Genomic DNA, 22,188 nt, shown 5'->3' with positions numbered 1-22,188 from the left:
AGAGATAGCACAGCTGGTAAGGCATTTGCCTTGCACGCGGCCAACCCGGGTTTGATTTCTCCATCCCTCTCGGAGAGCCCGGCAAGCTACCAAGAGTATCCCGCCCACTCTGCAGAGCCTGGCAAGGTACCCGTGATGTATTCGATGTGCCAAAAACAATAACAAGTCTCACAGTGGAGACGTTACTGGTGCCCGCATGAGCAAATCGATGAACAATGGGACAACAATGCTACAGTGCTATTATTATTATTATTATTATTATTATTATTATTGATCGTCCTCATTACCATCACCCTCACTTTGGTTTGGGGGCCACACCTGGCAGTGCTCAGGGCTTACTCCTGGCTCTGCGCTCAGGAGTCACTCCTGGAGGGGACTTGAACCCGGGTCAGCAAGGCAACACCTTCACTGCCACACTACCACGCTGGCACCCAGATCTGGGAGTTTGGAGGCGTCAGCAGGAATGAGCCCCTGGGCCTGGGGAGGGTCATCCCGAGGTTTGCTGTCTCTGGAGCTTCAGGTGCTGGGTCCACATCACCCACGGAGGGACAGTGGGGGGACGGTGTGGCAATCAGTGCCGAGCTGGCCCGGGGCCCAGGGGCCACCCCCCGCCCCCGTCTAGCTAGAGCTGCTTTAGCAGCCCACCGGCCCGCCTCCCCCTCTGGGGCCACCCTGAACCCCCGATTCTCTCCTCTCCTCCGCCAGTCATGTGCCCAAGGGCGCCAAGACCTTCGGGGTCTCCGGGAGCTCCGGGGTGAAGGTGTTCATGGCGTATGACCCTGCCCGGGTGACAGAACCCACAGGCCAGTCGCACTGGCCCCTGGACGCCAGCGTGGATGTGGTGGTTTCCGTGGACGCTGTCAGCAAGGACATAGGAGACCTCAAGGTAAGAGGCCGCTTCCTCGCGCCGGGGCTGCCTCGCCTCACCCTGCCCCCCAGCACACCCCCACTCGCGTGTCTCCCCAACTCAGCTGGACCCCACAGACTTGGACTTGGAGGTATCCACAGATACTTCTGAGCCTGCGGCCCCCAAACCTGCAAGCCCCCAGCCCGCAGCCCCCAACTTGCAAACATGCAACACACAAACAGTCTGCTGGCTCCCCTCCTAAGTTCACAGGCACCCCTGATCATGCTCTGTACGAGACCCCTAACCAGAGGCCCCATCCCATGCAGGGGGCACCTCGGAGCATCACGGGGGGCACTCTGGCTCACCTGCCGGCAGACAGGCTCCTGGTGGGTAGGGCCTCCCACAGAGTGGGGTCTTCTTTTGTAGGGCATCCCCTTACCCCTGCCCTCAAAGGGCCCCACAGACCCCCTGGCACGGCCTTTTCTCCCCCCACAAGGCAGGGGAAGCTCAGTCAGGACTTTTCTGCCTTTTAGCTGCAGGCAGGGCCCTGGCAGGCCTCCCCCCGGAAGATGGCTCTGAACCCCAGGGAAGCTCTGTGACCATTGTTATTGTTAGGCTGGGAATCTTTGTTCCCATTTGACAGATGAAGAAACTGAGGCCCAGAGAGTTTGAGGAACTTGTAGCAACGGCTACTGCCCTTCCCCATTCATTTTCTGTACAATATCCATGGATTCTCTGGGTCATGTCTGCCCTGACAAGACTCGCCCCTGCACCCTTCCCCCGCCCCCACTCCCCACAAGGTGCTCCCCTTGGTCCTCAGTGCCCCCTGGAGCCTGCAACCTCTCTAGCAGGAAAAATCAGCTGTACGGGAGATTGGAGCTGGGCGTGGACTTTGCTCCCTGGGAGGATGGGCCTTGCCATCCCCCCACGCCAGGCTCTGGGGTGGCCTGGGTGCCCCCCCCCACCTTGGCCATCTCAAAGACCCGCTCATGCCCCACAGGTGAAGATCTCCTACTTCGGGCAGCAGGAGGCCGGGGCTCTGGGCCAGAGTGAGCTCTACATCACGGGCATTGGTGAGTCCCCTCCCGGCCCTCTCCGCCCCGGAGCAGGCTGTGGGCAGTGTCCACCCCTCATGGAGAGGCCTTCAGCCCTCTAGGCCCTAGGGAAGGAGACCAGGAGCTGCGTACTGGGCCTAGCATGGGACCCCTTGAGGCCACCCAACACCTTCACGGGAACCAGCCCCAGGCCGGACCTGCTGTGGACCCTTGGGTGGAGCTTCAGGGGCCGGGGACTGGCCGGGCATCTCCCAGGGGCTTCGGGCCTGGTGCCCAGCTGGGCCTCAGAGTGTGCAAATTCAGCCCCTCCCCCAGGTGAACCGGGGCCCGGGGGGCTCCTGAGCCAGAGACTTGGGCCCCAGAACAGGCTTCCTGCTCTCCTGGGCGTGGGGAGGGGGCTTGCCCATTCGGCTGTGCAGCTGGGTCCCCCTCTCGTGCCTTCGCAGACGTCTCCCTGGACGCCGACACAGGCCGCACCGGCAAGGTGAAGAGAAGCCAAGGAGAGGACAAGGTGACACTCTCCCGAGAAGCCAGCGCAGCCGGGCGGGTCTTGGAAGGGTCTGGGAGGGCGTGGGCTCTTCTGTCTGGGGTCTCCTGCTGTGTGGGAGTCCATGGCGGGGACCAAGACAATGGGCACGAGTGGGGTAGCTTGCAATGTGGGATGGACATGCTGGGCGACTCTGGAAAACCAGCTTGCCCTCTCTGAGCCTCTCTGTGCAGCGTGGAATTGGGATCGCCTCTTTGGGGTGGCTTTCTCCCATCTTCTGGGCTGAAGGGGTCCTCCCCAGCGGGACAGCTGCTTCAGAGAAGGTTGGGTGGCTGAGAGAAGGCAAGAGGGGCAGGGCTCTGGCCAAGAAGGTCCTAGGTCCCCCCTCGGGGAGCCCCAAAGGAATGAGGGGGCCGGGATGGGCTTCGGGCAGCACCTCTCAGGGCGTCTGGAAGCTGGGAAGGCTGCACGGTCGGGTTTGCAGGGAAGAAGCCGGGGCACAGGGCCCTGGGGCCGGGTGGGCAAGGCCGCCCTGGACGTGCTGCAGGTGCTCGCTGCCCAGGGGGCTGGCGCGGGGGGCGAGTGGGCGGAGGGCACAAATCACGCGGGGTGCAGGCAGTGTTCAGCCTGAGGAGACGCGGGTGCGGGTGCTGCGGAGCTGAGGAGTACCCTCCCGGCCCCCGGGCCCGGGAACCCCCTCCTGGAGTCTCTTCTCTTACGAGCAACAGGCAGGGCGAGAGCTGCCCCCTGGGCCCGGGGCAAGCAGAGAGAGCTGTGCTGGGAGCACTGTGAGCAGAGGGAGGGTCCTGAGGGCCCCCTTGTCAGGACCGCAGGACAAAGGGCTGGAGTCCTCCAGCCTGTCGAGCTCCTGTCCCTCGGGCAGGGCCAAAGCACAGCTGGCCAATGATGGACATGTCAGGACGGGGGAGGTGAGGTGAGGTGGCCACTGCACACGGTCATGCAGGCTGCTCACCGCGGGGACGGCAGCCCCAGCCCCAACCTGGGGTCCTTCCACTCTTAAGGCAACCCCAGGCACGCAGCCTCAGAGGTAGCCATGCCCATGCACCAGCCACTTCAGAAACCCTCCCTCCCTCCTCCCTCCATCCTCCCTCCTCCCTCCCTCTCTCCCTCCCTCCCTCCCTCCCTCCCTTCCTTCCTTCCTTCCTTCCTTCCTTCCTTCCTTCCTTCCTTCCTTCCTTCCTTCCTTCCTTCCTTCCTTCCTCCTCCCTCCCTCCCTCCCTCCCTCCCTCCCTCCCTCCCTCACTCCTCCCTTCCTTCCTCCCTTCCTCCCCTCCTTCCTTCCCTCCTTCCTTCCTTTCCTCCTTCCTTCCTTTCTTCCTTCCCTCCTTCCTTCCCTCCTTCCTTCCCTTCTTCCTTCCCTCCTTCCTTCCTTCCTTCCTTCCTTCCTTCCTTCCTTCCTTCCTTCCTTCCTTCCTTCCTTCCTTCCTTCCTTCCTTCCTTCTTTCCTTCCTCCCTCCCTCCCTCCCTCCCTCCTCCTCTCCCTCCCTCCCTCCCTCCCTCACTACCTCCCTTCCTTCCTCCCTCCCTCCCTCCCTCCCTCTCTCCCTCCCTCCCTCCCTCCCTCCCTCACTCCCTCCCTTCCTTCCTCCCTTCCTCCCCTCCTTCCTTCCCTCCTTCCTTCCCTCCCTCCTTCCTTCCCTCCTTCGTTCCCTCCTTCCTTCCTTCCTTCCTTCCTTCCTTCCTTCCTTCCTTCCTTCCTTCCTTCCGTCCTTCCTCTCTCCCTCCTTCCCTCCCTCCCTCCTTTCTTTCTTAACTTTTTTTTTTTATTGAATCACTGCAAGATAGAGCTTTACAAAGTTGTTTGTGATTGGGTTTCAGTCATACAATGTCCCGGCATCCAATCCTTCACCAGTTTCCCAGCACCAATGCCCCAATTTCTCTCCCACGCCCCCCGCAACTCCCGCACATTCAGCCTGCCTCTGTGGCAGGCACTTTCTCTCTCTCTCTCTCTCTCTCTCTCTCTCTCTCTCTCTCTCTCTCTCTCTCTCTCTCTCTCTCTCTCTCTCTCTCCCACACACACACACTTTTGGCCACTGTGGTTTGCAGTACAGAGACTGAAAGGTCATCATGTTTACCCCTCTACCTACTTTCAAAACTCAGTTCTTGTCCACTGTGATCATTCCCAATGCCTAGAGCCATGCCGGCCGGGACCCCTTTCTAAATCCCCCGGGTCCCACTCACCCCGAGGCTTCTTGTTCTGCCGCAGAAATCCTGGCACTGGGGCGCAAAGGGCCCTGGAGCTGTCCTGCTGGTGAACTGTGACCAGGACAATCCCAGGTCCAGGGGGCTGGACCTTGCCAGCAGCAAGCTGAGGTCACTGGACGGTGAGTGACAAGAGGGAGGTGGGGGCCCTGCGTGAGGCGCGCAGGGCCTGGGGGGACGGGCAGGAGGCCCGAGAGTGGGCTGCAGCCAGGACTGTCTTGGGTCCCGCCCGTCCAGACCTGCAGGACATGTCCCCCCTGGTGCTGACCTGCGGGGGCCCGGACCAACTCTTCAAGAGCCACAAGCTGGTGATGAGCGTGCCGTTCTCCGACGCCAAGAGAGTGGGGGTCTTCTGTGCCAGGGGTGAGAGCCGGGCCCGGCCCTGCGCGCCCCTTCCCAGACTCTCTCCTGCTTACCTGTGGTCCGGTGGTGGTGCCTGAGGGTCATACCGCTTGTTTCTGTGCTGGGGTCAAGCAAATTGGGGTACCGGGGATCAAATTCAGGCCCTCACCCCGGCAAGGTGGGAGCTCAGACACGGAGCCACATGCTCCCTCCTGGCATCACCTGGAGGGGCCGGGACAGGGCCCGCCTGGCTGTGCCTGGGGGGTGAGCGGGGCCAGGGATCAGAACTGGGCCCTGCTCGCCAAGCTGGCGCTGTGGCCCTCTGGGCTGCTCCCTCCCCGCCTTCTGGAGACTCTCCCCACACTCCATAGCACCTGGGCCCTCAGCCAGTGACACCCTACCCACGAAGCTTTCAAAAGGAGCCCCACTGTACAGAAGGGGAAACTGAGGCTCGGATAGATGGATCCACTCCTTCAGGATCACGCGAGCACTGGGGGTGGTGCAGGCATTGAAATCAGTCTCTGGGGTGCCACCGCCCTCTCTTTCCACTGCTAACGCCCTCTCTGGAGCCTCTAAGAGCTCCCTGTGCCCAGGCGAGGTGAGTGAAGCAGGAGCCGCTGGGTGGGAGCCCACCGCCGGTCCTGTCCTCAGCACCTTTATCTCAGCCCTGGGGAGCCCTGAAGCCATGAGATGGGGAGCTCTGGGGACCCCTTCCTGCTCCCTCTTCGCCTCCTCAGCTCGCGGCTCATGCTGCCTCGGAACTGGTTCTTCTGGGCCATGTGCCTGCTGGGAGCCAGAGGTGCCCGCCGCCCACCTCCCACCTGCCCACCCTGAAGATGCTCTTCCTGCACCCTCAGGCCATGAGCAGAGTCTCCCTGAGCAGGAAGAGACGTGCTGTGGCGCAGAGAGAGAGAGAGAGAGAGAGAGAGAGAGAGAGAGAGAGAGAGAGAGAGAGAATGCGAGTGTGCGTGTGCGAGAGAGTGTGTGTGAGTGGTGTGTGAGAAAGAGTGTGTATGTAAGTGTGTGAGAAAGAGTGTGTGTGTATAAGAACATGTGAGTGTGTGTGAATGTGTGTGAGAGTGTGTGAGTATGTGAATGTGTGTATGAGACTGTGAGTGTGTGTGAGAGTGTGTGTGAAAGAGTGAGAGAGTGTGTGTGAGTATGTGTGTGAGAGATAATGTGAGTGTGTGTGAGAAAGAGTGTGTGTGAGAGCATGTGTGTGAGGGTGTGAGTGTGTGAAAGAGTGTGTGTAAGAGCGTGTGAGTGTTGTGAGAGTATGTGAAAGTATATGTGAGTGTGTGTGAGAGTGTGTGTGAAAGAGAGAGAGTGTGTGTGTGAGTATGTGTGTGTGTGAGAGAGAGAGGGGAGAGAGGAGAGAGAGAGAGAGAGAGAGAGAGAGAGAGAGAGAGAGAGAGAGAGAGAGAGAGAGAGAGAGAGAGAGAATGAGGGCGGGGAGAGGGGCAGAACAGACAGAGCTGCCTCATGCCATAAAATAGAGGTTGAAGGATGTAGCTGAGGGCCTGCATGCATGTGGCCCTGACTGTCATCTCCTACACCCCACGGCCCCCCTGTGGCTTGGTCAGGTTGGGGCCCTGGTGGCTCCCAGCCCTGGGCCTGAGCATTGTACTGACCAGCCCTGTCAGCCTTGGGTTGCTGGAGAGACCCCCGGGACCTCCATTCCCACCTCGAATGCTGCCTGGGAGGCCCAGAGAGCTGCAGGGAAACCCATTTAGTATAAAGTGGGCCGCCCCGTGCAGACAGCGCCTCTCTCGGTGTTGTGCAACCAGCACCTCTAGCCGGTGCCAAGACGTTGTCATCGCCGGAGTCATTAGCAGTCACTCCCCACTCCGCCCCCAGCCCCTGGCGAGAACTTACTGCTGTCGGCTCTGGGGCTCGCTTTCTCTGATGCTTCTAAAAGGGAATCTCAGACCATCTCCCAGGCTCCGGCTCCAGTCCTTTCCACAAATGAATGATCTTCCGTGGTACGGGAATAGTCTTTGTGGTTCAGCTGCTGAGGGCAGCGTATGAGTGCTGGCTTCGCCTTTCGTGCCGACTGCTTGCATCTCCTCACCTGCTTTCCGGCTGCCAGCAGCCTCTGGAGCGCCTTCTCCTGAGCCTCTCCCCCCAGGCCGAACAGAGGCTCAGAGAGGTTGATTCCCTGAGCCAACATCACACAGCTAGCCCTTGGCAGAGCTAGAGAGGAACCCCAGGGGCCCACGGGAGGCTGTCGCCCGGGGTGGTCTCCCGCCCCCGCACTGGCCGTGCCTCTGGTCCCCCCAGGTGGGAGCGCTCTCTCGGACTACAAGCAGGTGCTGGGGCCCCAGCGATTGTCCTACGAGGTGGAGCGGAAGCCGGGCGAGCAGAAGATCAGCTTCTACGTGGAGGCTCTTGCCTTTCCTGATGCCGACTTCCCGGGGCTGGTCTCGCTCAGCGTCAGCCTGGTGGACACGGGGGTTTGTACATCTGGGGGGCTGGGGAGGGAGGGGCCTGGGGGACTCGGGGAGGATCTGTTTGGAGGACCCAGGCTGGGCGGCGGGGGGCTCTGGAGGCCTGATAGGGACCCTGAGGGCCCTCTGAGTGTTCATCTCCCCCTCCCCAGTCCCGTCCCGAGGTGCCCCTCTTCACAGACACCGTGACCTTCCGTGTGGCCCCCTGGATCATGACCCCGAACACCCAGCCGCCGCTGGAGCTGTATGTGTGCAGGTGAGACCCGGCCAGCCCTGGTGAGGGCCTGCGACTCGGGCTGCAGGGCTGGGCCCTCCCTCAGACAGGGTGGTTCTGTTGAGAGCACCCGTCGGTGCCGGCTGGGAGCTGGACGGGCAGGCTGGCGCGGGCCTCAGACTCCAGCAGGCTGCTGTGGGCCCGGAGCAGCCTGGTCTCGTGCCGGTAGCTGCAGGAGAAGGAGCCTTTCGGAGTCGGGGTGGGGGGTGGGGGTCAGAGTCTGAGCGTCCCAGCCTCCAGGGTCAGGCACCTTCAATCCGGGAGGCCACTGGGGTAAGACCACAGCAGGCCATAGCACAGAGGGCCAGAGGTCACAAGAGCCCAGGTCAAAGGCTCGGGAGGGCGTGGCCTGACAGCTTTGCAGGGCCCAGGCGGGCGGGGGCAGGCAGAAAGTCGTCCTGTGCCCTCAGTCCCGTCAGGAGGCGCCGGACGGCCAGTGGTGCCCTCCTGACCCCTGTTAATAAGAGAGACTCAGTTCCCGGGTTCTGTCTCCGTGGTGAGCCCACTCGGGGGTCATAGCCCTGGGCTTGCGGCCCTCAGGATCCCGCACGAGGGCGGGAGAGAGAGTCCAGCGGGGAAGGGGCTGGCCATGCCCACGCCAGACCCAGGGCCCATCCCCGGCATCCCATATGGCCTCCTGGCCAGGAGTAAGCCCCGAGCACTGCCAGGCGTGGCCCTCAAACCCTCAAACAAACAAAAGAAAAAGAAAAAGAAACGAAGCTCCCCGCGGTCTGGGGGCTCGCTCCCTCCCCCGTCCTGTCTCGCAGTGTGATCGACACCCACGGCCCCAACGAGAAGTTTCTGGACGACATGGCTGACCTGGCGCTGAAGACCAACTGCAAGCTCATCGTCTGCCCGTGGATCGAGAACCGAAACGACCGCTGGATCCAGGTGGGGCTGCTGGGCGGGAGAGTGGGCACAGCCCGCCAGGCCGGCCCCTCGAGGCCCTAAGGGGCCTGTCCAGGGCACTGCCCAGCCTCAGTTTCCCTAGGCAAGCCAGGCCACTTGGGTGCCTGTTCTTAGGATGGGGGTGCATGCAGCTCAGGGAAACACTTTTCCGCTCGCCCTGATCAGCCTGGTCCCTCCCGCTGCCCTGGGACTGCCCTGGTCCCTGACAAACGGGGCTCCCGAGGGCCCTGTCCTGTCCCCCTGCCCCGGTCTCGGGCGGGTCTGCTGGCCTGGCCTGCTGAAAAGCAGCCCGGAAGTCACCGTTCCTCCCCACCCCACCCCCAGGATGAGATGGAGTTTGGCTACACTGAAGCCCCCCACAAATCCTTCCCTGTGGTCTTCGACTCCCCCCGAAACAGGGGCCTGAAGGATTTCCCCTACAAGAGGATCCTGGTATGTGGCAGGGGCGGAACAAGGTGTGGGTGGGGGGGCTCTGAGGATTCTCACAGTCCTGCCTGCTCCAGGGGTCCTTTTGTGGGGGCGAAAGGTGGGCTCTGACGCAGGATGAGGAGGAAGAGGTGTGTGCAGACCTTCCGGGAGGGGCGGCTCAGCCATGCCCTGGGGGAGTCAGCACAGGGGGCAGCCCCGGGAGGCCAGCCGGCTCTGGGGAGACGGCTCCCCATGGAGCGTCTCTCTTTAAAAGCAATAAGTCATTCTGAGTGCCCGCTGGGGGCCTGGCACAGGATGGAAACCGGAGCGGCTCTGGTGAGCTTGCCCCGCATGCCAGACGCTCCCTCCTAACCTGACCTGGGTCCACATGACACTCCTATGAGCTCAGGCGATGATTGTTCACTCTATATTGAGGCTCAGGGAGGTTCCGTAACTTGCTTAAGGCCACACAGCAGATTATCGGTGGCACCAACAGGCAAAACCTAAATGGGGGGAGGGCGAGTGGGGTGGGAGGGGGCTGCCTCCCAGCCCATATGCTTAACCACTAGGCTACGCTGTCTTTTGAGGGCAGTCCTGAAGCTCACAGTCTGCTCATTTACTGGCCCTCTCTGTCCCCGCCGCCATTCCCATCCCTGGACAATGCCGGTGTCCGGGTGAGGGCTGGCCTGGGGAAGGCCAGGGGCTTGTGGGCACACAGATCAGGGACATTCACCCCGACCTGGAGGGCTCAGGGTCAAGTTCCTGCAGACGTGACAGTGACGCCAGCAGGGTGAGTCCTCCTGGACCCGGCCTGGCCTGGCCAGGGCCCTCCCGCTGGCTTCTGCTCCCGCGGGAGCACCTCTCCTTTCCCGGGCAGAGTCGGTGCTCTTTCTAGCTGGAGATGGAAGCTGGCCCCTTTCAGCCCTCTTTTCTCCTGAGGTTTGCGTTGAGCTGTGCCCGTTCCCTGAAGGGCCGCATGGCGCCCTGCAGGGATGACGGACTGGGTCTCTGTCCTCTGTGCCTTCCAAGCCCTCTGATTTCCACCTGAGGTTCTGCTTTCCTGCCGGGGGTCTTCAGAAGCCTGTTGTTGGAACTCTGAACATTTGGGATCTTTCTTATTATCATGTGGTTTTTGGCTTGGACTTCCACGGCATCAGACTGGGCTGATGGGCAGTGTGTGTGTGTGTGTGTGTGTGTGTGTGTGTGTGTGTGTGTGTGTGTGTGTGTGTGTGTGTGTGTACAGAGGCTGTCAGTCAGGGGTGAGAAGCCCCAGTATCAACTGCTCCACTAAGAGCCACCTCCTCTTGTCCTAACTGACCCCTCCTCTTGTGGGGGGGTCTTCCTGATCCTCTCCTAGGGCCCTGACTTTGGGTATGTGACCCGGGAGATCCCGTTTGGGACCCCCTCCGGCCTGGACTCCTTTGGCAACCTGGACGTCAGCCCTCCGGTCACCGTGAATGGCAAAGAGTACCCCCTGGGCCGGATCCTCATCGGCAGCAGCTTCCCCAGGTGAGCGGGTGGGAGTGGGGTTCGAGGAAGGAGGGGGCTCCCCGCCAGTTCTCTCCTCCGTGCCGGCAAATCTTCAGTCCACTGCCTATCTGCGTGGACCCCAGAGGAGAGCTCAGAGTCCTTGAATTTCAGCACTGAGAATCTTCTGGGAATCTTAAAGGGATGTTCCTGAGCCAGTGGTGGCCTGTTGACTTTTGGACTAGCTGGTTTGGGGGGAGCAGATTCTCTCTCTCTCTCTCTCTCTCTCTCTCTCTCTCTCTCTCTCTCTCTCTCTCTCTCTCTCTCTCTCTCTCTTTCTCTCTCTTTCTCTCTCTCTCTCCCTCCCTCCCTCCCTTTTTCCCTCCCTCCCTTCCTTCCTCTTCCTCCTTCCCTCTCCTCTCAGAGACACTGACGCAGGAGATACCTGCTGACCTCACTCAAAACAGTCATTGGCAGGGGGCCGGAAAGATAGTACAGTGGGTAGGGCACTTGCCTTGCATGCAACTGACCCAGGTCCGATTCTTGGCATTCTATATAGTCCCCCGTCCCGCAGGAGTGATTCCTGAGTGCAAAAGCCAGAAATTACCCCTGGATGTGGCCCAAAAACAAAACAAAAAACAGTCACTGCGGGAAGCGAGAGTGTGCACTGGCCGGAGCACAAGCTCTGCCTATGGGAACCTGGGTTTGCTCTCTGGTGCCGCACGTTTCCTGAGCACCCCAAGGAGGCCCCTCCTGAGGCCCTGAGCATCACTGGATAGGATTCCCACCCCCAACTCCCTAATAGTAGCTACGACTGGGCAGGGGGAGGCAGAGCCTCTGCTTTGCCTGTGTGGAGCCCTGAGCTTGACCCCGGCACGGCAAGACTCAGAAACGTAGTTCCTGTCCTAGCAATAGCTTGAAGGGGCCCGGCGGCTCCTGCGTGACTGGCTGGTCAGGACAGCAGGGTGAAAGAGGTCGCCCAGTGGGTCCTTCCTGGGCCAGCTGTCATCAGGCAAGAAATACAGTATTTACAGTTGACACTCCCAAGTGACGGGGCAGTGAGTGTAAATCCCGCCAGGCAGGTCCCTGCTTCCTGCCTGGAGGGAAAGCCCCCCCCCCCCCTACAGGCTCCCCTTGTGGTCGGCCAGCAGAGGGCCCAGCCTGGCCTGGAGCTCGGGCTGATGGGCACCTGCGAAGGCGGTTCCCCAGCACCAACTCAGGTGCGGAGCTGGGGGCTCAGGCTGGGGCCCGGGCCAGAGGCTGACGGGGCACTGCCCAGGCGCCACTCAAAGGCTGAGTCTGCCCGTGGCCCCTCTGTGCTTCAGCGAGAGGCTCTGTGGGAAGGAGGGTGAGCTTTGGAGCAGGGAGACTTGGGCTGTGTCCTGGGTGTCCCCCTCACTAGCCTTGAGACCAGAGATCATTTAGCACCGCGTCTAGCGCCCACAAAGAGCAGGATAATTCGTTTCAGACTATCATGGGGCCAGAGGGCTAGGACGGGCCTAGGACTAGGCACTTGTCTTGCACACACCAGCCCCAGCTCCACCTGTAGCTGTGCACCTAGTCGCTCCTCCACCATCAGCACCACCGAGAGTCACTTCCTAAACCAGGACTATCCCTAGGCACAGCGGGCTGTGGTCCCCAGATAAATGTACGGCAGGCCTGTTATGTGCCAGGCACTGTTGGAGGAATGAGGGACTTAGCAATGAATACAATGAGCAGGGTTAAATGAGTGCTTCATTAGATGCCCCATGCCTGGATTCCCTCCTCTATAAAATGGGGCTGTTAAAAACTATGGCGCAGGGACTGTGGATATAGCCTAACGGTTAGAAAATGTGCTTTGCATCGATGAGGCTCCAGGTCCCATTCTCAGCACTGCAAACCCCCGCTCCCCGTGCGTGCGCACTCACACATGCACACGCCCTGGTCCTAGTCCTACCGTCGGCGTGACGGAGGGCAGAAGATACAGGTTGACCACCTTCCAGATGCTTCTGTGTTGTCTGGCTGGGCCCAGCAGGGGGCACGCCTGTCTGGAAGCAGGTTGGAACTCCCTGGGCGTGTCAGAAATAGAGTGCTTCTCCTCGGAAAAGTCACCTTGTCTCCTTCCTTTTTTTAAAAACATTTTTAGATTTTATAAGTTAGTTCACCATATTAGATTGCATTTAATATTCAAACACCAATCCCATCTCCATTACACCTTCCCACCACCAAATTCAGGATGTTTCCATCCCAAACCCCAATCCCTGTCCCAAAACACAACCGAAAGAATATATTTTGTATTGTCTGTTATGAAGAACTGCTGAACGTGCTTGCAAAAAACTGTTCATGTAGGAAACAGTGTGACAACTGTTCTATTTTGGCAGGAGCCATGAAGGCATTCTATAGGATCTCGCTAACATGTTGTTAAAGTTTGGGTGATGTGGGGCTGGAGCGATAGCACAGTAGGAAGGGCGTTTGCCTTGCACGCGGCCGACCCGGGTTTGTTTTTTTTTTTTTTTTTTTGCTTTTTGGGTCACACCCGGCGATGCACAGGGGTTACTCCTGGTTCTACACTTAGGAATTACTCCTGGCGCCGACCCGGGTTTGATTCCTAGCTTCCCATATGGTCCCCTGAGTACCGCCAGGAGTAATTCCTGAGTGCAAAGCCAAAAGTAACCCCTATGCATTGCCAGGTGTGACCCCTCCCACAAAAAAAAAATGTTTGGGTGATGTGGGCTTTGCCTTATATATCTGAAAATATGTATATTTTCATGTATTTATATATTTCCCTCTATGATTTGTTGCCTACTCTCTGAACCCCATCAGATATGGTGCGGTGATTCTGGAGGATGGGTAGGGAGTGTCTTGTGGTCCAGGAGTATGTTCACTCATATGTGAGGCTCGGCCCGAGTGGGTGGGGACGGCCTGGAGCGTGGCGACGGTTGGGTAGTGGAGGTCGGCTGCTGGGGCTGGGTCCCTCTGGGCAGGGAGGGCTCTCACCCGCCCCCCCTCTGGGGCACCCTGGCACCTTGTCTCCTTCTCAGCAACACCCTGCGAGATGGAGACAGTCACCCCCACTTCACCAAAGAGGAAGTTGGGGCTCAGAAAAACAAAGTGAGCACTTGTGCATGGATTCAGAGACCCCCCAGGAGCCACTCACAGAGCCTTCCCATGTGTCCGGCCTGTGGGCTCGTGAAGACCATGTTCTGCAGGGAAAGGAAGTGTTCCGAATGCTCCCAGGCTCTGGGCCGGGGGCCTAGATGGAGGTGGGGGTCTTCTGGGCCCCATCCCGTTGGCCCCCTTAGGTGTGGAAAATCAGCAGAGAGGCCCCGAGTGGGAAAGTGGGGCCCTGCGGTTCAGAGAGGGTCGGGTACCACCTGGGAGCACACAAAGAATTAGTCAGAACCCAGGGCTCACCCCTGGGCACCGCCCCACAGAACTAGAACACATGGCCCAGTGGAACAGAAGGGCAGCCTGGCGTCCTGTCCTCCTGGCTTGGCTTCTGACCTCAGCAGTGAGGAAGACTCATAAGCTAGCAGTGGGCAATAGATCCCCTGAGATAGTCGGGCCCTTTAATGGAGCCCCCATATGAAACTGGCAATGACACAAAGCCCAGACAGAAGAGAGGGAGCTAACAAGAGGGCTGCTTGGAGGAAGATATGCCAGGGCATGGAGCCAGCCAGTGCAAAGGCCCTGAGGCAGGAGTGTGCCAGAAGGTTGAAGGGCAATGAGGCTGGTGGGACGGAGCAGCGTGAGCAATGGGCATGGTACAGAATGAGGCCAGAGATTGGCTGGTTGGCAGATTAAGACTTTTCAAGACGCCCCCGTGGATGCCTGAAAGCACAGGTATAACAAGCCTATCTTTTTGGTACCACACCCAGTGGTGCTCTGTGGGGCTGCTCTCAGTGCAGTGCTCAGGGGCCACTCCCAACAGTGCTCAGAGGACTCTGCAGTGTTGGGAATTAAACCAGGAGCTGCTGCATGCAAAGCAGGTGGTCCAGCCTTTTGAGTCACCTTCTCCTCCTCTTCCCTCCTCCTTCTCCTCTTCCTCCTCCTCCTCCTCCTTTTCCTCCTCCTCCTGCTCCAGCTCCTCCTCTTCCTCCTCCCCTTCTCCTCTTCCTCCTCCTCCTCCTCCTTTTCCTCCTCCTCCTGCTCCAGCTCCTCCTCTTCCTCCTCCTTCTTCTTCATCTTCTTCTCCTCCTCTTATTCCTCCTCACAGTGCTCAGAGATTACTCCTGACTTGGTGCTCAGGGGTCGATTCTGGTGGTGCTTGGGGGAAGAGCGGGACTGTGTGGTACCAAGGATCTAGCCCAGGTGTACAAAGCAGGTGCCCTGCCCGTTGTGCAATCTCTCCTGCTCTGGTTCCCACATTTAAAACTTTGGGCAAGCCTGCCTCCTGGTGGTTGGTTCAGAGAAACTCCGCAGCAGGTGTGATGCCTCCGAGTTGGAACGTCATGTCCTTTCGTCCTTCCTGTCTCCGGGCAGAGAGGACTGGAGAGTCGCTAGGAGGAAACCCAGGGGCTCTGCCTTCAGGATTCTGATTCCTGTCACCTCGTCCTCACAAATATTTTCTGAACTCACCCTTCTCCACCATTTCACTGGTTTGGGTGTTTTTTTTTTTTTGGACAGTTCTTGGCCAACCACACCAGCATTTCCATGCAGGGGCTGGAGGATGCTTCTATGGTTCTTTGGTGCCAGAGTTTAAGCCTGGGCTGCCCAGGTGGTGCTGGGGGCCTCCATAGCTGCACCTGGCAATGCTTTGGGGACCACCTAGTGCTGGGGATCAAACACCAGCATGTGCCCTAACCAGGTCAGGTACATGCTACCACCAGTACTGTACTATCACTAACATCTGTACTATCTTCCACACCCAATCAGCTATCTTTCTTTCTTCCTTTCCTTCTTTCTTTCCTTCTTTCTTTCTTTCTTTCTTTCTTTCTTTCTTTCTTTCTTTCTTTCTTTCTTTCTTTCTTTCTTTCTTTCTTTCTTTCCTTCCTTTCTTTCTTTCTTTCTTTCTTTCTTTCTCTCTTTCTTTCTCTCTCTCTTCCTTCCTTTCTTCTTTCTTTCTCTCTCTCTCTCTTCCTTCCTTTCTTTTTTCTTTCTTTTTTTTTTTCTTTTTGGGTCATACCTGGCGATGCACAGGGGTTACTCCTGGCTCTGCACTCAGGAATTACCCCTGGCGGTGCTCAGGGGACCATATGGGATGCTGGGATTCGAACCCGGGTTGGCTGCGTGCAAGGCAAACGCCCTACCTGCTCTGCCATCACTCCAGCCCCTCTTTTTTCTTTTTCTTTCTTTCTTTCTTTCTTTCTTTCTTTCTTTCTTTCTTTCTTTCTTTCTTTCTTTCTTTCTTTCTTTCTTTCTTTCTCTTTCTTTCTTTCTTTCTTTTTCTCTCTCTCTCTTTCATTCTTTCTTTTCTCTCTTTCTTTCTCTTTCTTTTTTTCTTTCTTTCTTTCTTTCTCTCTCTCTCTTTCGTTCTTTCTTTTCTCTCTTTCTTTCTCTTCCTTTCTTTCTTTCTTTCTTTCTTTCTTTCTTTCTTTCTTTCTTTCTTTCTTTCTTTCTTTCTCCTTCCTTCCTTCCTTCCTTCCTTCCTTCCTTCCTTCCTTCCTTCCTTCCTTCCTTCCTTCCTTCCTTCCTTCCTTCCTTCCTTCCTCTCTTTCTTTCTTCCTCTCCTTTCCTTCCTTCTTTTTCTCTTATCTCTATTTCTTGCTTTCTTTTTCTCATTCTTGCTTGTTTTCTCTCTTTTTCTTTCTATCTTTCTTTCTAACAAGTCTTTAAAAATTGCTAACATGCAGTGAAGCTACCAGGGACACAACGGTCATGTTTTTCCATCCCCCCAGCCAGGTCAGTGCAGCCCTGTGTGCCACTGCTTGTGGGGCCCCTTCTGGTTTGTAAGACACCCTCAGGTCCTTTTGATGTGGATGGTCCCCAGCTGATCAAAAGCATTGCAATGGAGTGAGTCTTCTTCGAGAGCCTCTACATAAGAGAGGTTGGGGATCCAGCAGAGAATAAAGACAAAAAGTTTTGGACCCCTGGGACCTACATCCTAGTGAAATTCTGATGAAAAAGAAATCTGGGTGTGCCAATTAGACTACGTGCCATAGAGCTGGGCAGGGGCGGGGGTGTTATTCCCCATCCCAGAGACTTCATAGGGAAAGAAGCATACAGAGATGGTGAGGAACAGGCAATGATTCTTGGCAAGGAGGACAGCAGGAGCAAAGGCCCTGAGGCAGCAAAATACTTGGCGGCAGCAGCAGGAGACCAGCCAGGTGTTGGAGCCTGTTGGGGGTCAGGGGTGCTGTGGAGCTCAGTCGGGCCCCGCAGGCCATGTGAGGTCACTGCAATATTCACGGTTCAGCGTTGGCAGTATGAGAGTTCTCTCTGGAGGAGGGACGTGACCCGATGTGCTTCAAAGCCTCCCTCTGACTTATGGATGGGGGTGGGGTCAGAGGGGCCAGGGCAGGAAGGCGACTGTGGCTGGGCCTATTTAGGGGAGGGTTTCTCTGGCCAGACGGCGGCCCTGCAGGAGGCGGGGGCTGTACGGTGGAGAAGGTAGAAGCCCACGTTGGCTGAGAGTCGGAGTGTGGTCACGTGCAGGCCTGCCCCCTCTCTGAGAGCAGACCGTTGCTGTCTCATGACTCGGTGGGTCTCGTTTGGGGTCTGGGTACACAATCACTGTTCATGCATAGTGAAAAAAGTTGTGGGTCCCAGACTCCAGAAATAATCTCAGAAACGATGCCCAGTAGGGCCCTTAGACTTGTATAAAGCAGGAGAAACTTTTGTTTTTGTGGGGGGGGCCACACTCCCTGCAGTGCTCAGGGCTTACCCCAGGCTCTGAACTCGGGGATCACTTATGGTGGGACTTGGGGGACCCTTTGGGGTACCGGGAATCGAACCAGGGTCACAAGTGCCTAAACTCGTGTATACATTTCTCTGGCCCTAGCATGGGGATTTGAACCAGGGTCACAAGTGCCTAAACTCGTGTATACATTTCTCTGGCCCTAGCATGGGGATTTTTTTTTTAACTTTTATTTTATTTTATTTTTATAAGGTAGTTTACAATATTTGATTACATTTAATGTTTGAACACCCATCCCACCACCATTACAACCTTCCCACCACCATATTTTGAATGTTTCCATCCCGAACCTCAACCCCTGCCCCAAAGCAGAACCAAAATAATTTCTTTTGTATTGTTTGTTTTGAAGATGTCATTGGGGCTGGAGCGATAGCACAGCGGTAGGGCGTTCGCCTTTCATGCAGTCGACCCATGTTCGAATCCTCCGCCCCTCTCGGAGAGCCTGGCAAGCTACCCATGGCATATCTGATATGCCAAAAACAGTAACAATAAGTCTCACAATAAGAGACGTTACTGGTGCCCGCTTGAACAAATCGATGAGCAACGGGATGACAGTGACAGTGAATATGTCATCGTGAATGGACATGGAAGGATAACGCCTAAGCGCTCTCTTTATTGTTTTTTTTAAGCCAACCCATTGCAAAGATCCCCTATACAGATAGATGTTTCCCGGAGTCACTGGTGTTGGGAAAGGTGGACAGTGCCCACTTGAACTTCCCAGGCCTCAGCCTCCTCCTACCTTTGAGCCTCGTCCTCCCTCAGGGCGAGTGTCGGAGGCCCTGCAAGTCCAAGCAGCGTTGGCTCCTGTGTCCACTCACAGCTCGAGGTCAGAGTGCCCACCCTGTCCCCCATGCCAGGCACCCCACCTTTACTGTGCTGAGAAAGGCAGCTGCAAAGACCCGGGTCATTTCAGGAACTGCTCGGGACCAGGTGGGCCGTGGCGGAGACCAAGAACGGCGGTTCCTCTGTGTGGGAATCCACGGCGATGCCATGGGCCTGGGGCCGCAGACCTCCACTCAGAGGGATCCTGGCTCAGAGATGTGGGAGGCTGAAGGCTTGGGAAACCCCGATTGAAACAAGATCCCCCCACCCCAGCAAAATAGGTCACCCCTACCCCACGGCCCAGTCTCACGCTTTGGAGAAAAGAACTCAGGTAGAGGCTCTCCGGGCCCAGGGCTGGGCACCCTAAGTGAGGGGTCGCCTCCTCCTGAGTTGGCCTATGAGTGAGGGCCTTTTGTTCCCTTGATGATTGGAGGTGGGAGGGATAGGAACAGCTTCCGGGTCCAGGAGGGTGCTCTAGGATCCAGCTTTTGTGAGTGTCTTTGTTTTGGGGGTGCTAGAGAGGTGCAGCCCCAGGCCCCACACCTGCTGGGCAGATGCTGCACCACCGAGCACGTCCCCAACCCAGGGTCTGATTCCTGAGCCAGGAGCCACTTCTGAGAATGGGGCATAACTGACTGGCGTGGGGGGCATGAAAAACCTGGCCCCTGTAAAGGTCACTGAATAGGTATTAAGCAAGCAAAGGAACACAGAGACAAACACGAGAGACAGGTGACCCAGGGAGTACCTGGGCTTGGAAAGCAAGGCTGGTTTTGGTTTTGGGGGGGGGGGGTTGTTGTGCTTTTATTATTACTGTTCTGAGGTCATACCCGGCAGTGCTCAGGTCTTCCTCTTGGCTTGGTGCTTAGGGGTCACTCCTGGCAAGGTTCGGGGGACCAGGCAGTGCTGGCGATCAAACCAGGACCTCCTTCTCTCAGTTCCACTTTATTTATTCATTCGTTTGGGGGGCGTTCTATGCCTGGCAGTGCTTGGGGACTTTGTGTGCTGTCGTCGTGCTCGGGGGACCATATGTGGTGCGGGAGATGTATCCAGGGTTGGAGGATGCATGGCAAGTGATGTGTTCCTTTGCTTGCTTACTTCTGCTCTGGGGAAGCCCCTGCTCTCTCGCTCTCTCTCTCTCTTCTTGTTCAATGCTTATAGTTTCCAGTGCATATAGTTTCCTCTACCCGTAAAGATTCTTTTTTGCTTTTTAATTTTTTTAAATTGAATCACAGTGAGATACACAGTTACAAAGTTGTTCCTGATTGGGTTGGGTTCCCATCATGCAATGTTCTAACACCAGTACATTTTCCACCACCAATGTCCCCAGTTTCCCTCCAGCCACCCTCCCCACCTGCCTGCCTCCCTTGCCCCAGCCTGCCTCTATGGCAGGACTTCTCTCTCTCTCTCCCTCTCTCTCTCTCCCTCTCTCTCTCTCTCCCTCTCTCTCTCTCTCTCCCTCTCTCTCTCTCTCTTTCTCTCTCTCTCTCTCACACACACACACACACACGCACGCACGCACGCACACATATACACACACACACATTTCCCCTCTTTCCTCTCACACGTAAGTAACTCATTCAACCAAAAAATGAGGTTTTTTTAGTGAGAAAATGCTTCAGTAAAAAAGTAAAATAAAATAAGGAGCTTAAGAAGCACTGCTCTAGGGCAGTGCTCCCTGAGTGGGTGATGACCCCTCCCAGGCAGGGAGGACAGCAGTGGCCTCTGGTGCAGTTGGGGGCCCTGTCTGCCTGGTCTTTTCAGGGACTGTGAAACAATCATTTTTTTTGCAATGGGGGCAGCAGACCAAGTGGCTTTGGGACCCTCCACGTGAGGGGGCAGGTGGATGATCTGGGTCGTGACCAGGACGGGCAATGAGCTGTGGGGGCTATGGCTAGGGCGTGGGCACCAAGAAGACCCCTGCAGAGGGCTCCACGCACTGGGCCTCAGGCGGGGCCCAGGAGGTGCACCAAGGCGCCAGGACCCAACCCCCCCTCCTTGGGCAGGTCCGGCGGACGGCGGATGGCCAAGGTGGTACGGGACTTCCTGCGGGCCCAGCAGGTGCAGGCGCCCGTGGAGCTCTACTCAGACTGGCTCTCCGTGGGCCACGTGGACGAGTTCCTGAGCTTCGTGCCCACCTCAGATCAAAAGGTACATCCTCTCTCCTCCTGGCAGCAGGCCACCTCTGCCCCTTCCTGATGGGCAGGGCAGGGCACAACCGCCCAAACCTGCTCCACGCCTGTGCCCACAGTGTGCCTGGAGCATTCACGGGGGCCTTCCTGGAGGAGGCCGGAACCCACATTCCCTCGAACCCCTCAGCCAAGACCCAGGGATGATTCTAAGAATCAGAAACACTAGGGGTCGGAGAGATAGGACAGTAGGTAAGGATAAGCCTCTGCCTTGCCCATAGCCAACCCGGGCACCAGAGATGGTGTCCCAACCTGCACCAAGATTAAGCCCTGAACACCAATGGGCATGGCTGAAAAAGCAATATAATAATAATAATAATAATAATAATAATAATGGATTGGAACACAAAATGCCTATGGGGTTGGGTAGGGCGTTTGCCTTGCACGCAGTCAACCTGGGTTTGATTCCTCCATCCCTCTCGAGAGCCTGGCAAGCTACTGAGAGTATCCCACCCGCATGGCGGAGCCTGGCAAGCTCCCCGTGGCGTATTCGATATGCCAAAAACAGTAACAACAAGTCTCACAATGGAGACGTTACTGGTGCCCGATCGAGCAAATCGATGAACAAAGGGACGACAGTGCTACAGTGCAGTGCTACAGTCCTCCTGCAATCCAATGAAGGGAGACTCTTAGCATTATCCCATTTTACAGATGAAGAAACAGGCTCAAGGTGGCAGGCAGGTGGGTTAGGATTGAGCCTGCACAGGGGCGCTGCCGTCTTGCTGCCTGATGGAGGCAGAATTCCCCGCCAGAGATACAAGGATGAGGACAGAGGCCTGCCTGCAGGCGGGATCCGGGGGGAGGTTGGAGGGGGGCATTCCAGACAGTTCTTGGTAGCTGGTAGATCCAAGTGAACTCGGGCTTCTTCTGAGTGTGGGGTCTCCTGCTTCTCGGGGGTACTGAGCCGTTCTCCCTCCCTCTGTGCCAGGGCTTCCGGCTGCTCCTGGCCAGCCCCAGTGCCTGTCTCAAACTCTTCCGAGAGAAGAAAGAGGAGGGTCACGGCGAGGCAGCCCAGTTCGATGGTGAGTGACCTGGCCCTCGGTGGTGGTGTGGGGGGCATTGCTGCCCTCTCAGGGCCAACCCTGGGCGCGGCGGGTGCCCACCCGTGGCATTCTGCTCTCAGCTTTGTGTGCACCTGGTAGCTCAGAGTCCACCGTCATCGTCCCTGCCCTCCCACGGGGCCTCGGGATGGGGCTCCCCCTGCATGGGGCTGGGCAGCCGAGGCCCCCCTGGGCAAACGCTGGCATCTACCAGGGGGAACTCCCCCACTGGGGCGAGCGGCTGCTGGCCACACCCAGGAGACGACAAGGGCCGGAAGCCACTGGCCGGCGTGCACTGGCCCTCTCACAGGCTCATTCACCCTGTCTCATCTCCGCCCAGTTCCTGTGTGCAGGGGAAACTGAGGCCCAGAGAGGAAACTAAGGCCCAGAGAGCCATGGCTTGTCCAGGGCGCTGCGGCCTATGGTGCAGGGCAGGGAGGGCCAGAAGCCATGCAGGCGGTCAGTAGCCCATGTGATTCCCTGCTCGGGGGACTGACCCCCTCCTGGGGTCAGGAGGACCCTCCCGAGCTCACCGCGCTCCCTGCCCCGTAACAAACCTTAGCGTCCTTCGCCAAGGGCAGAGACCCCAGGCTTGCTGGCCACTGGCAGCCTGTGAGAGGTCTGCTGTGTCCTGAAACTCGGCGCTTCTGAGTTCTCTCTTCAGAACTTCGTGTGTGTGTGTGTGTGTGTATGTGTGTGTGTGTGTGTGTGTGTGTGTGTGTGTGTGTGTGTGACAATGAAGCCCTCTTAGCAATGCTTTGGCGGGGTGCATGGTGAGGTTCCCAGAGTGATCACTGCACTGGCATGATCCGGTGGGAGCTTGGAGTCCCTTTGGCGCGAGTGCAT

At 57.7% G+C, this 22,188-nt stretch overlaps 1 protein-coding gene across 1 annotated transcript in view; it reads left to right on the top strand.

Moving 5' to 3' along the window:
- PADI1 (peptidyl arginine deiminase 1) overlaps nt 1–22,188 on the top strand; it is a 42,585-nt gene that overhangs the window by 16,025 nt on the left and 4,372 nt on the right. Inside the window, exons 2-13 of the mRNA XM_004603377.2 lie at nt 706–886; nt 1,848–1,920; nt 2,349–2,413; nt 4,617–4,734; nt 4,850–4,975; nt 7,235–7,407; nt 7,554–7,657; nt 8,443–8,566; nt 8,909–9,016; nt 10,350–10,501; nt 20,120–20,264; nt 21,231–21,324. Of these exons, the coding sequence (XP_004603434.2) occupies nt 706–886; nt 1,848–1,920; nt 2,349–2,413; nt 4,617–4,734; nt 4,850–4,975; nt 7,235–7,407; nt 7,554–7,657; nt 8,443–8,566; nt 8,909–9,016; nt 10,350–10,501; nt 20,120–20,264; nt 21,231–21,324 (1,463 nt within the window). The remainder of the gene's footprint in view (nt 1–705; nt 887–1,847; nt 1,921–2,348; nt 2,414–4,616; nt 4,735–4,849; nt 4,976–7,234; nt 7,408–7,553; nt 7,658–8,442; nt 8,567–8,908; nt 9,017–10,349; nt 10,502–20,119; nt 20,265–21,230; nt 21,325–22,188) is intronic.

Source organism: Sorex araneus, chromosome 5, assembly GCF_027595985.1.
Source record: "Sorex araneus isolate mSorAra2 chromosome 5, mSorAra2.pri, whole genome shotgun sequence".
Taxonomy (NCBI): domain Eukaryota; kingdom Metazoa; phylum Chordata; class Mammalia; order Eulipotyphla; family Soricidae; genus Sorex; species Sorex araneus.
Note: the sequence above shows the minus strand (reverse complement) of the source record. Positions and strands in the feature narration are given on the sequence as shown.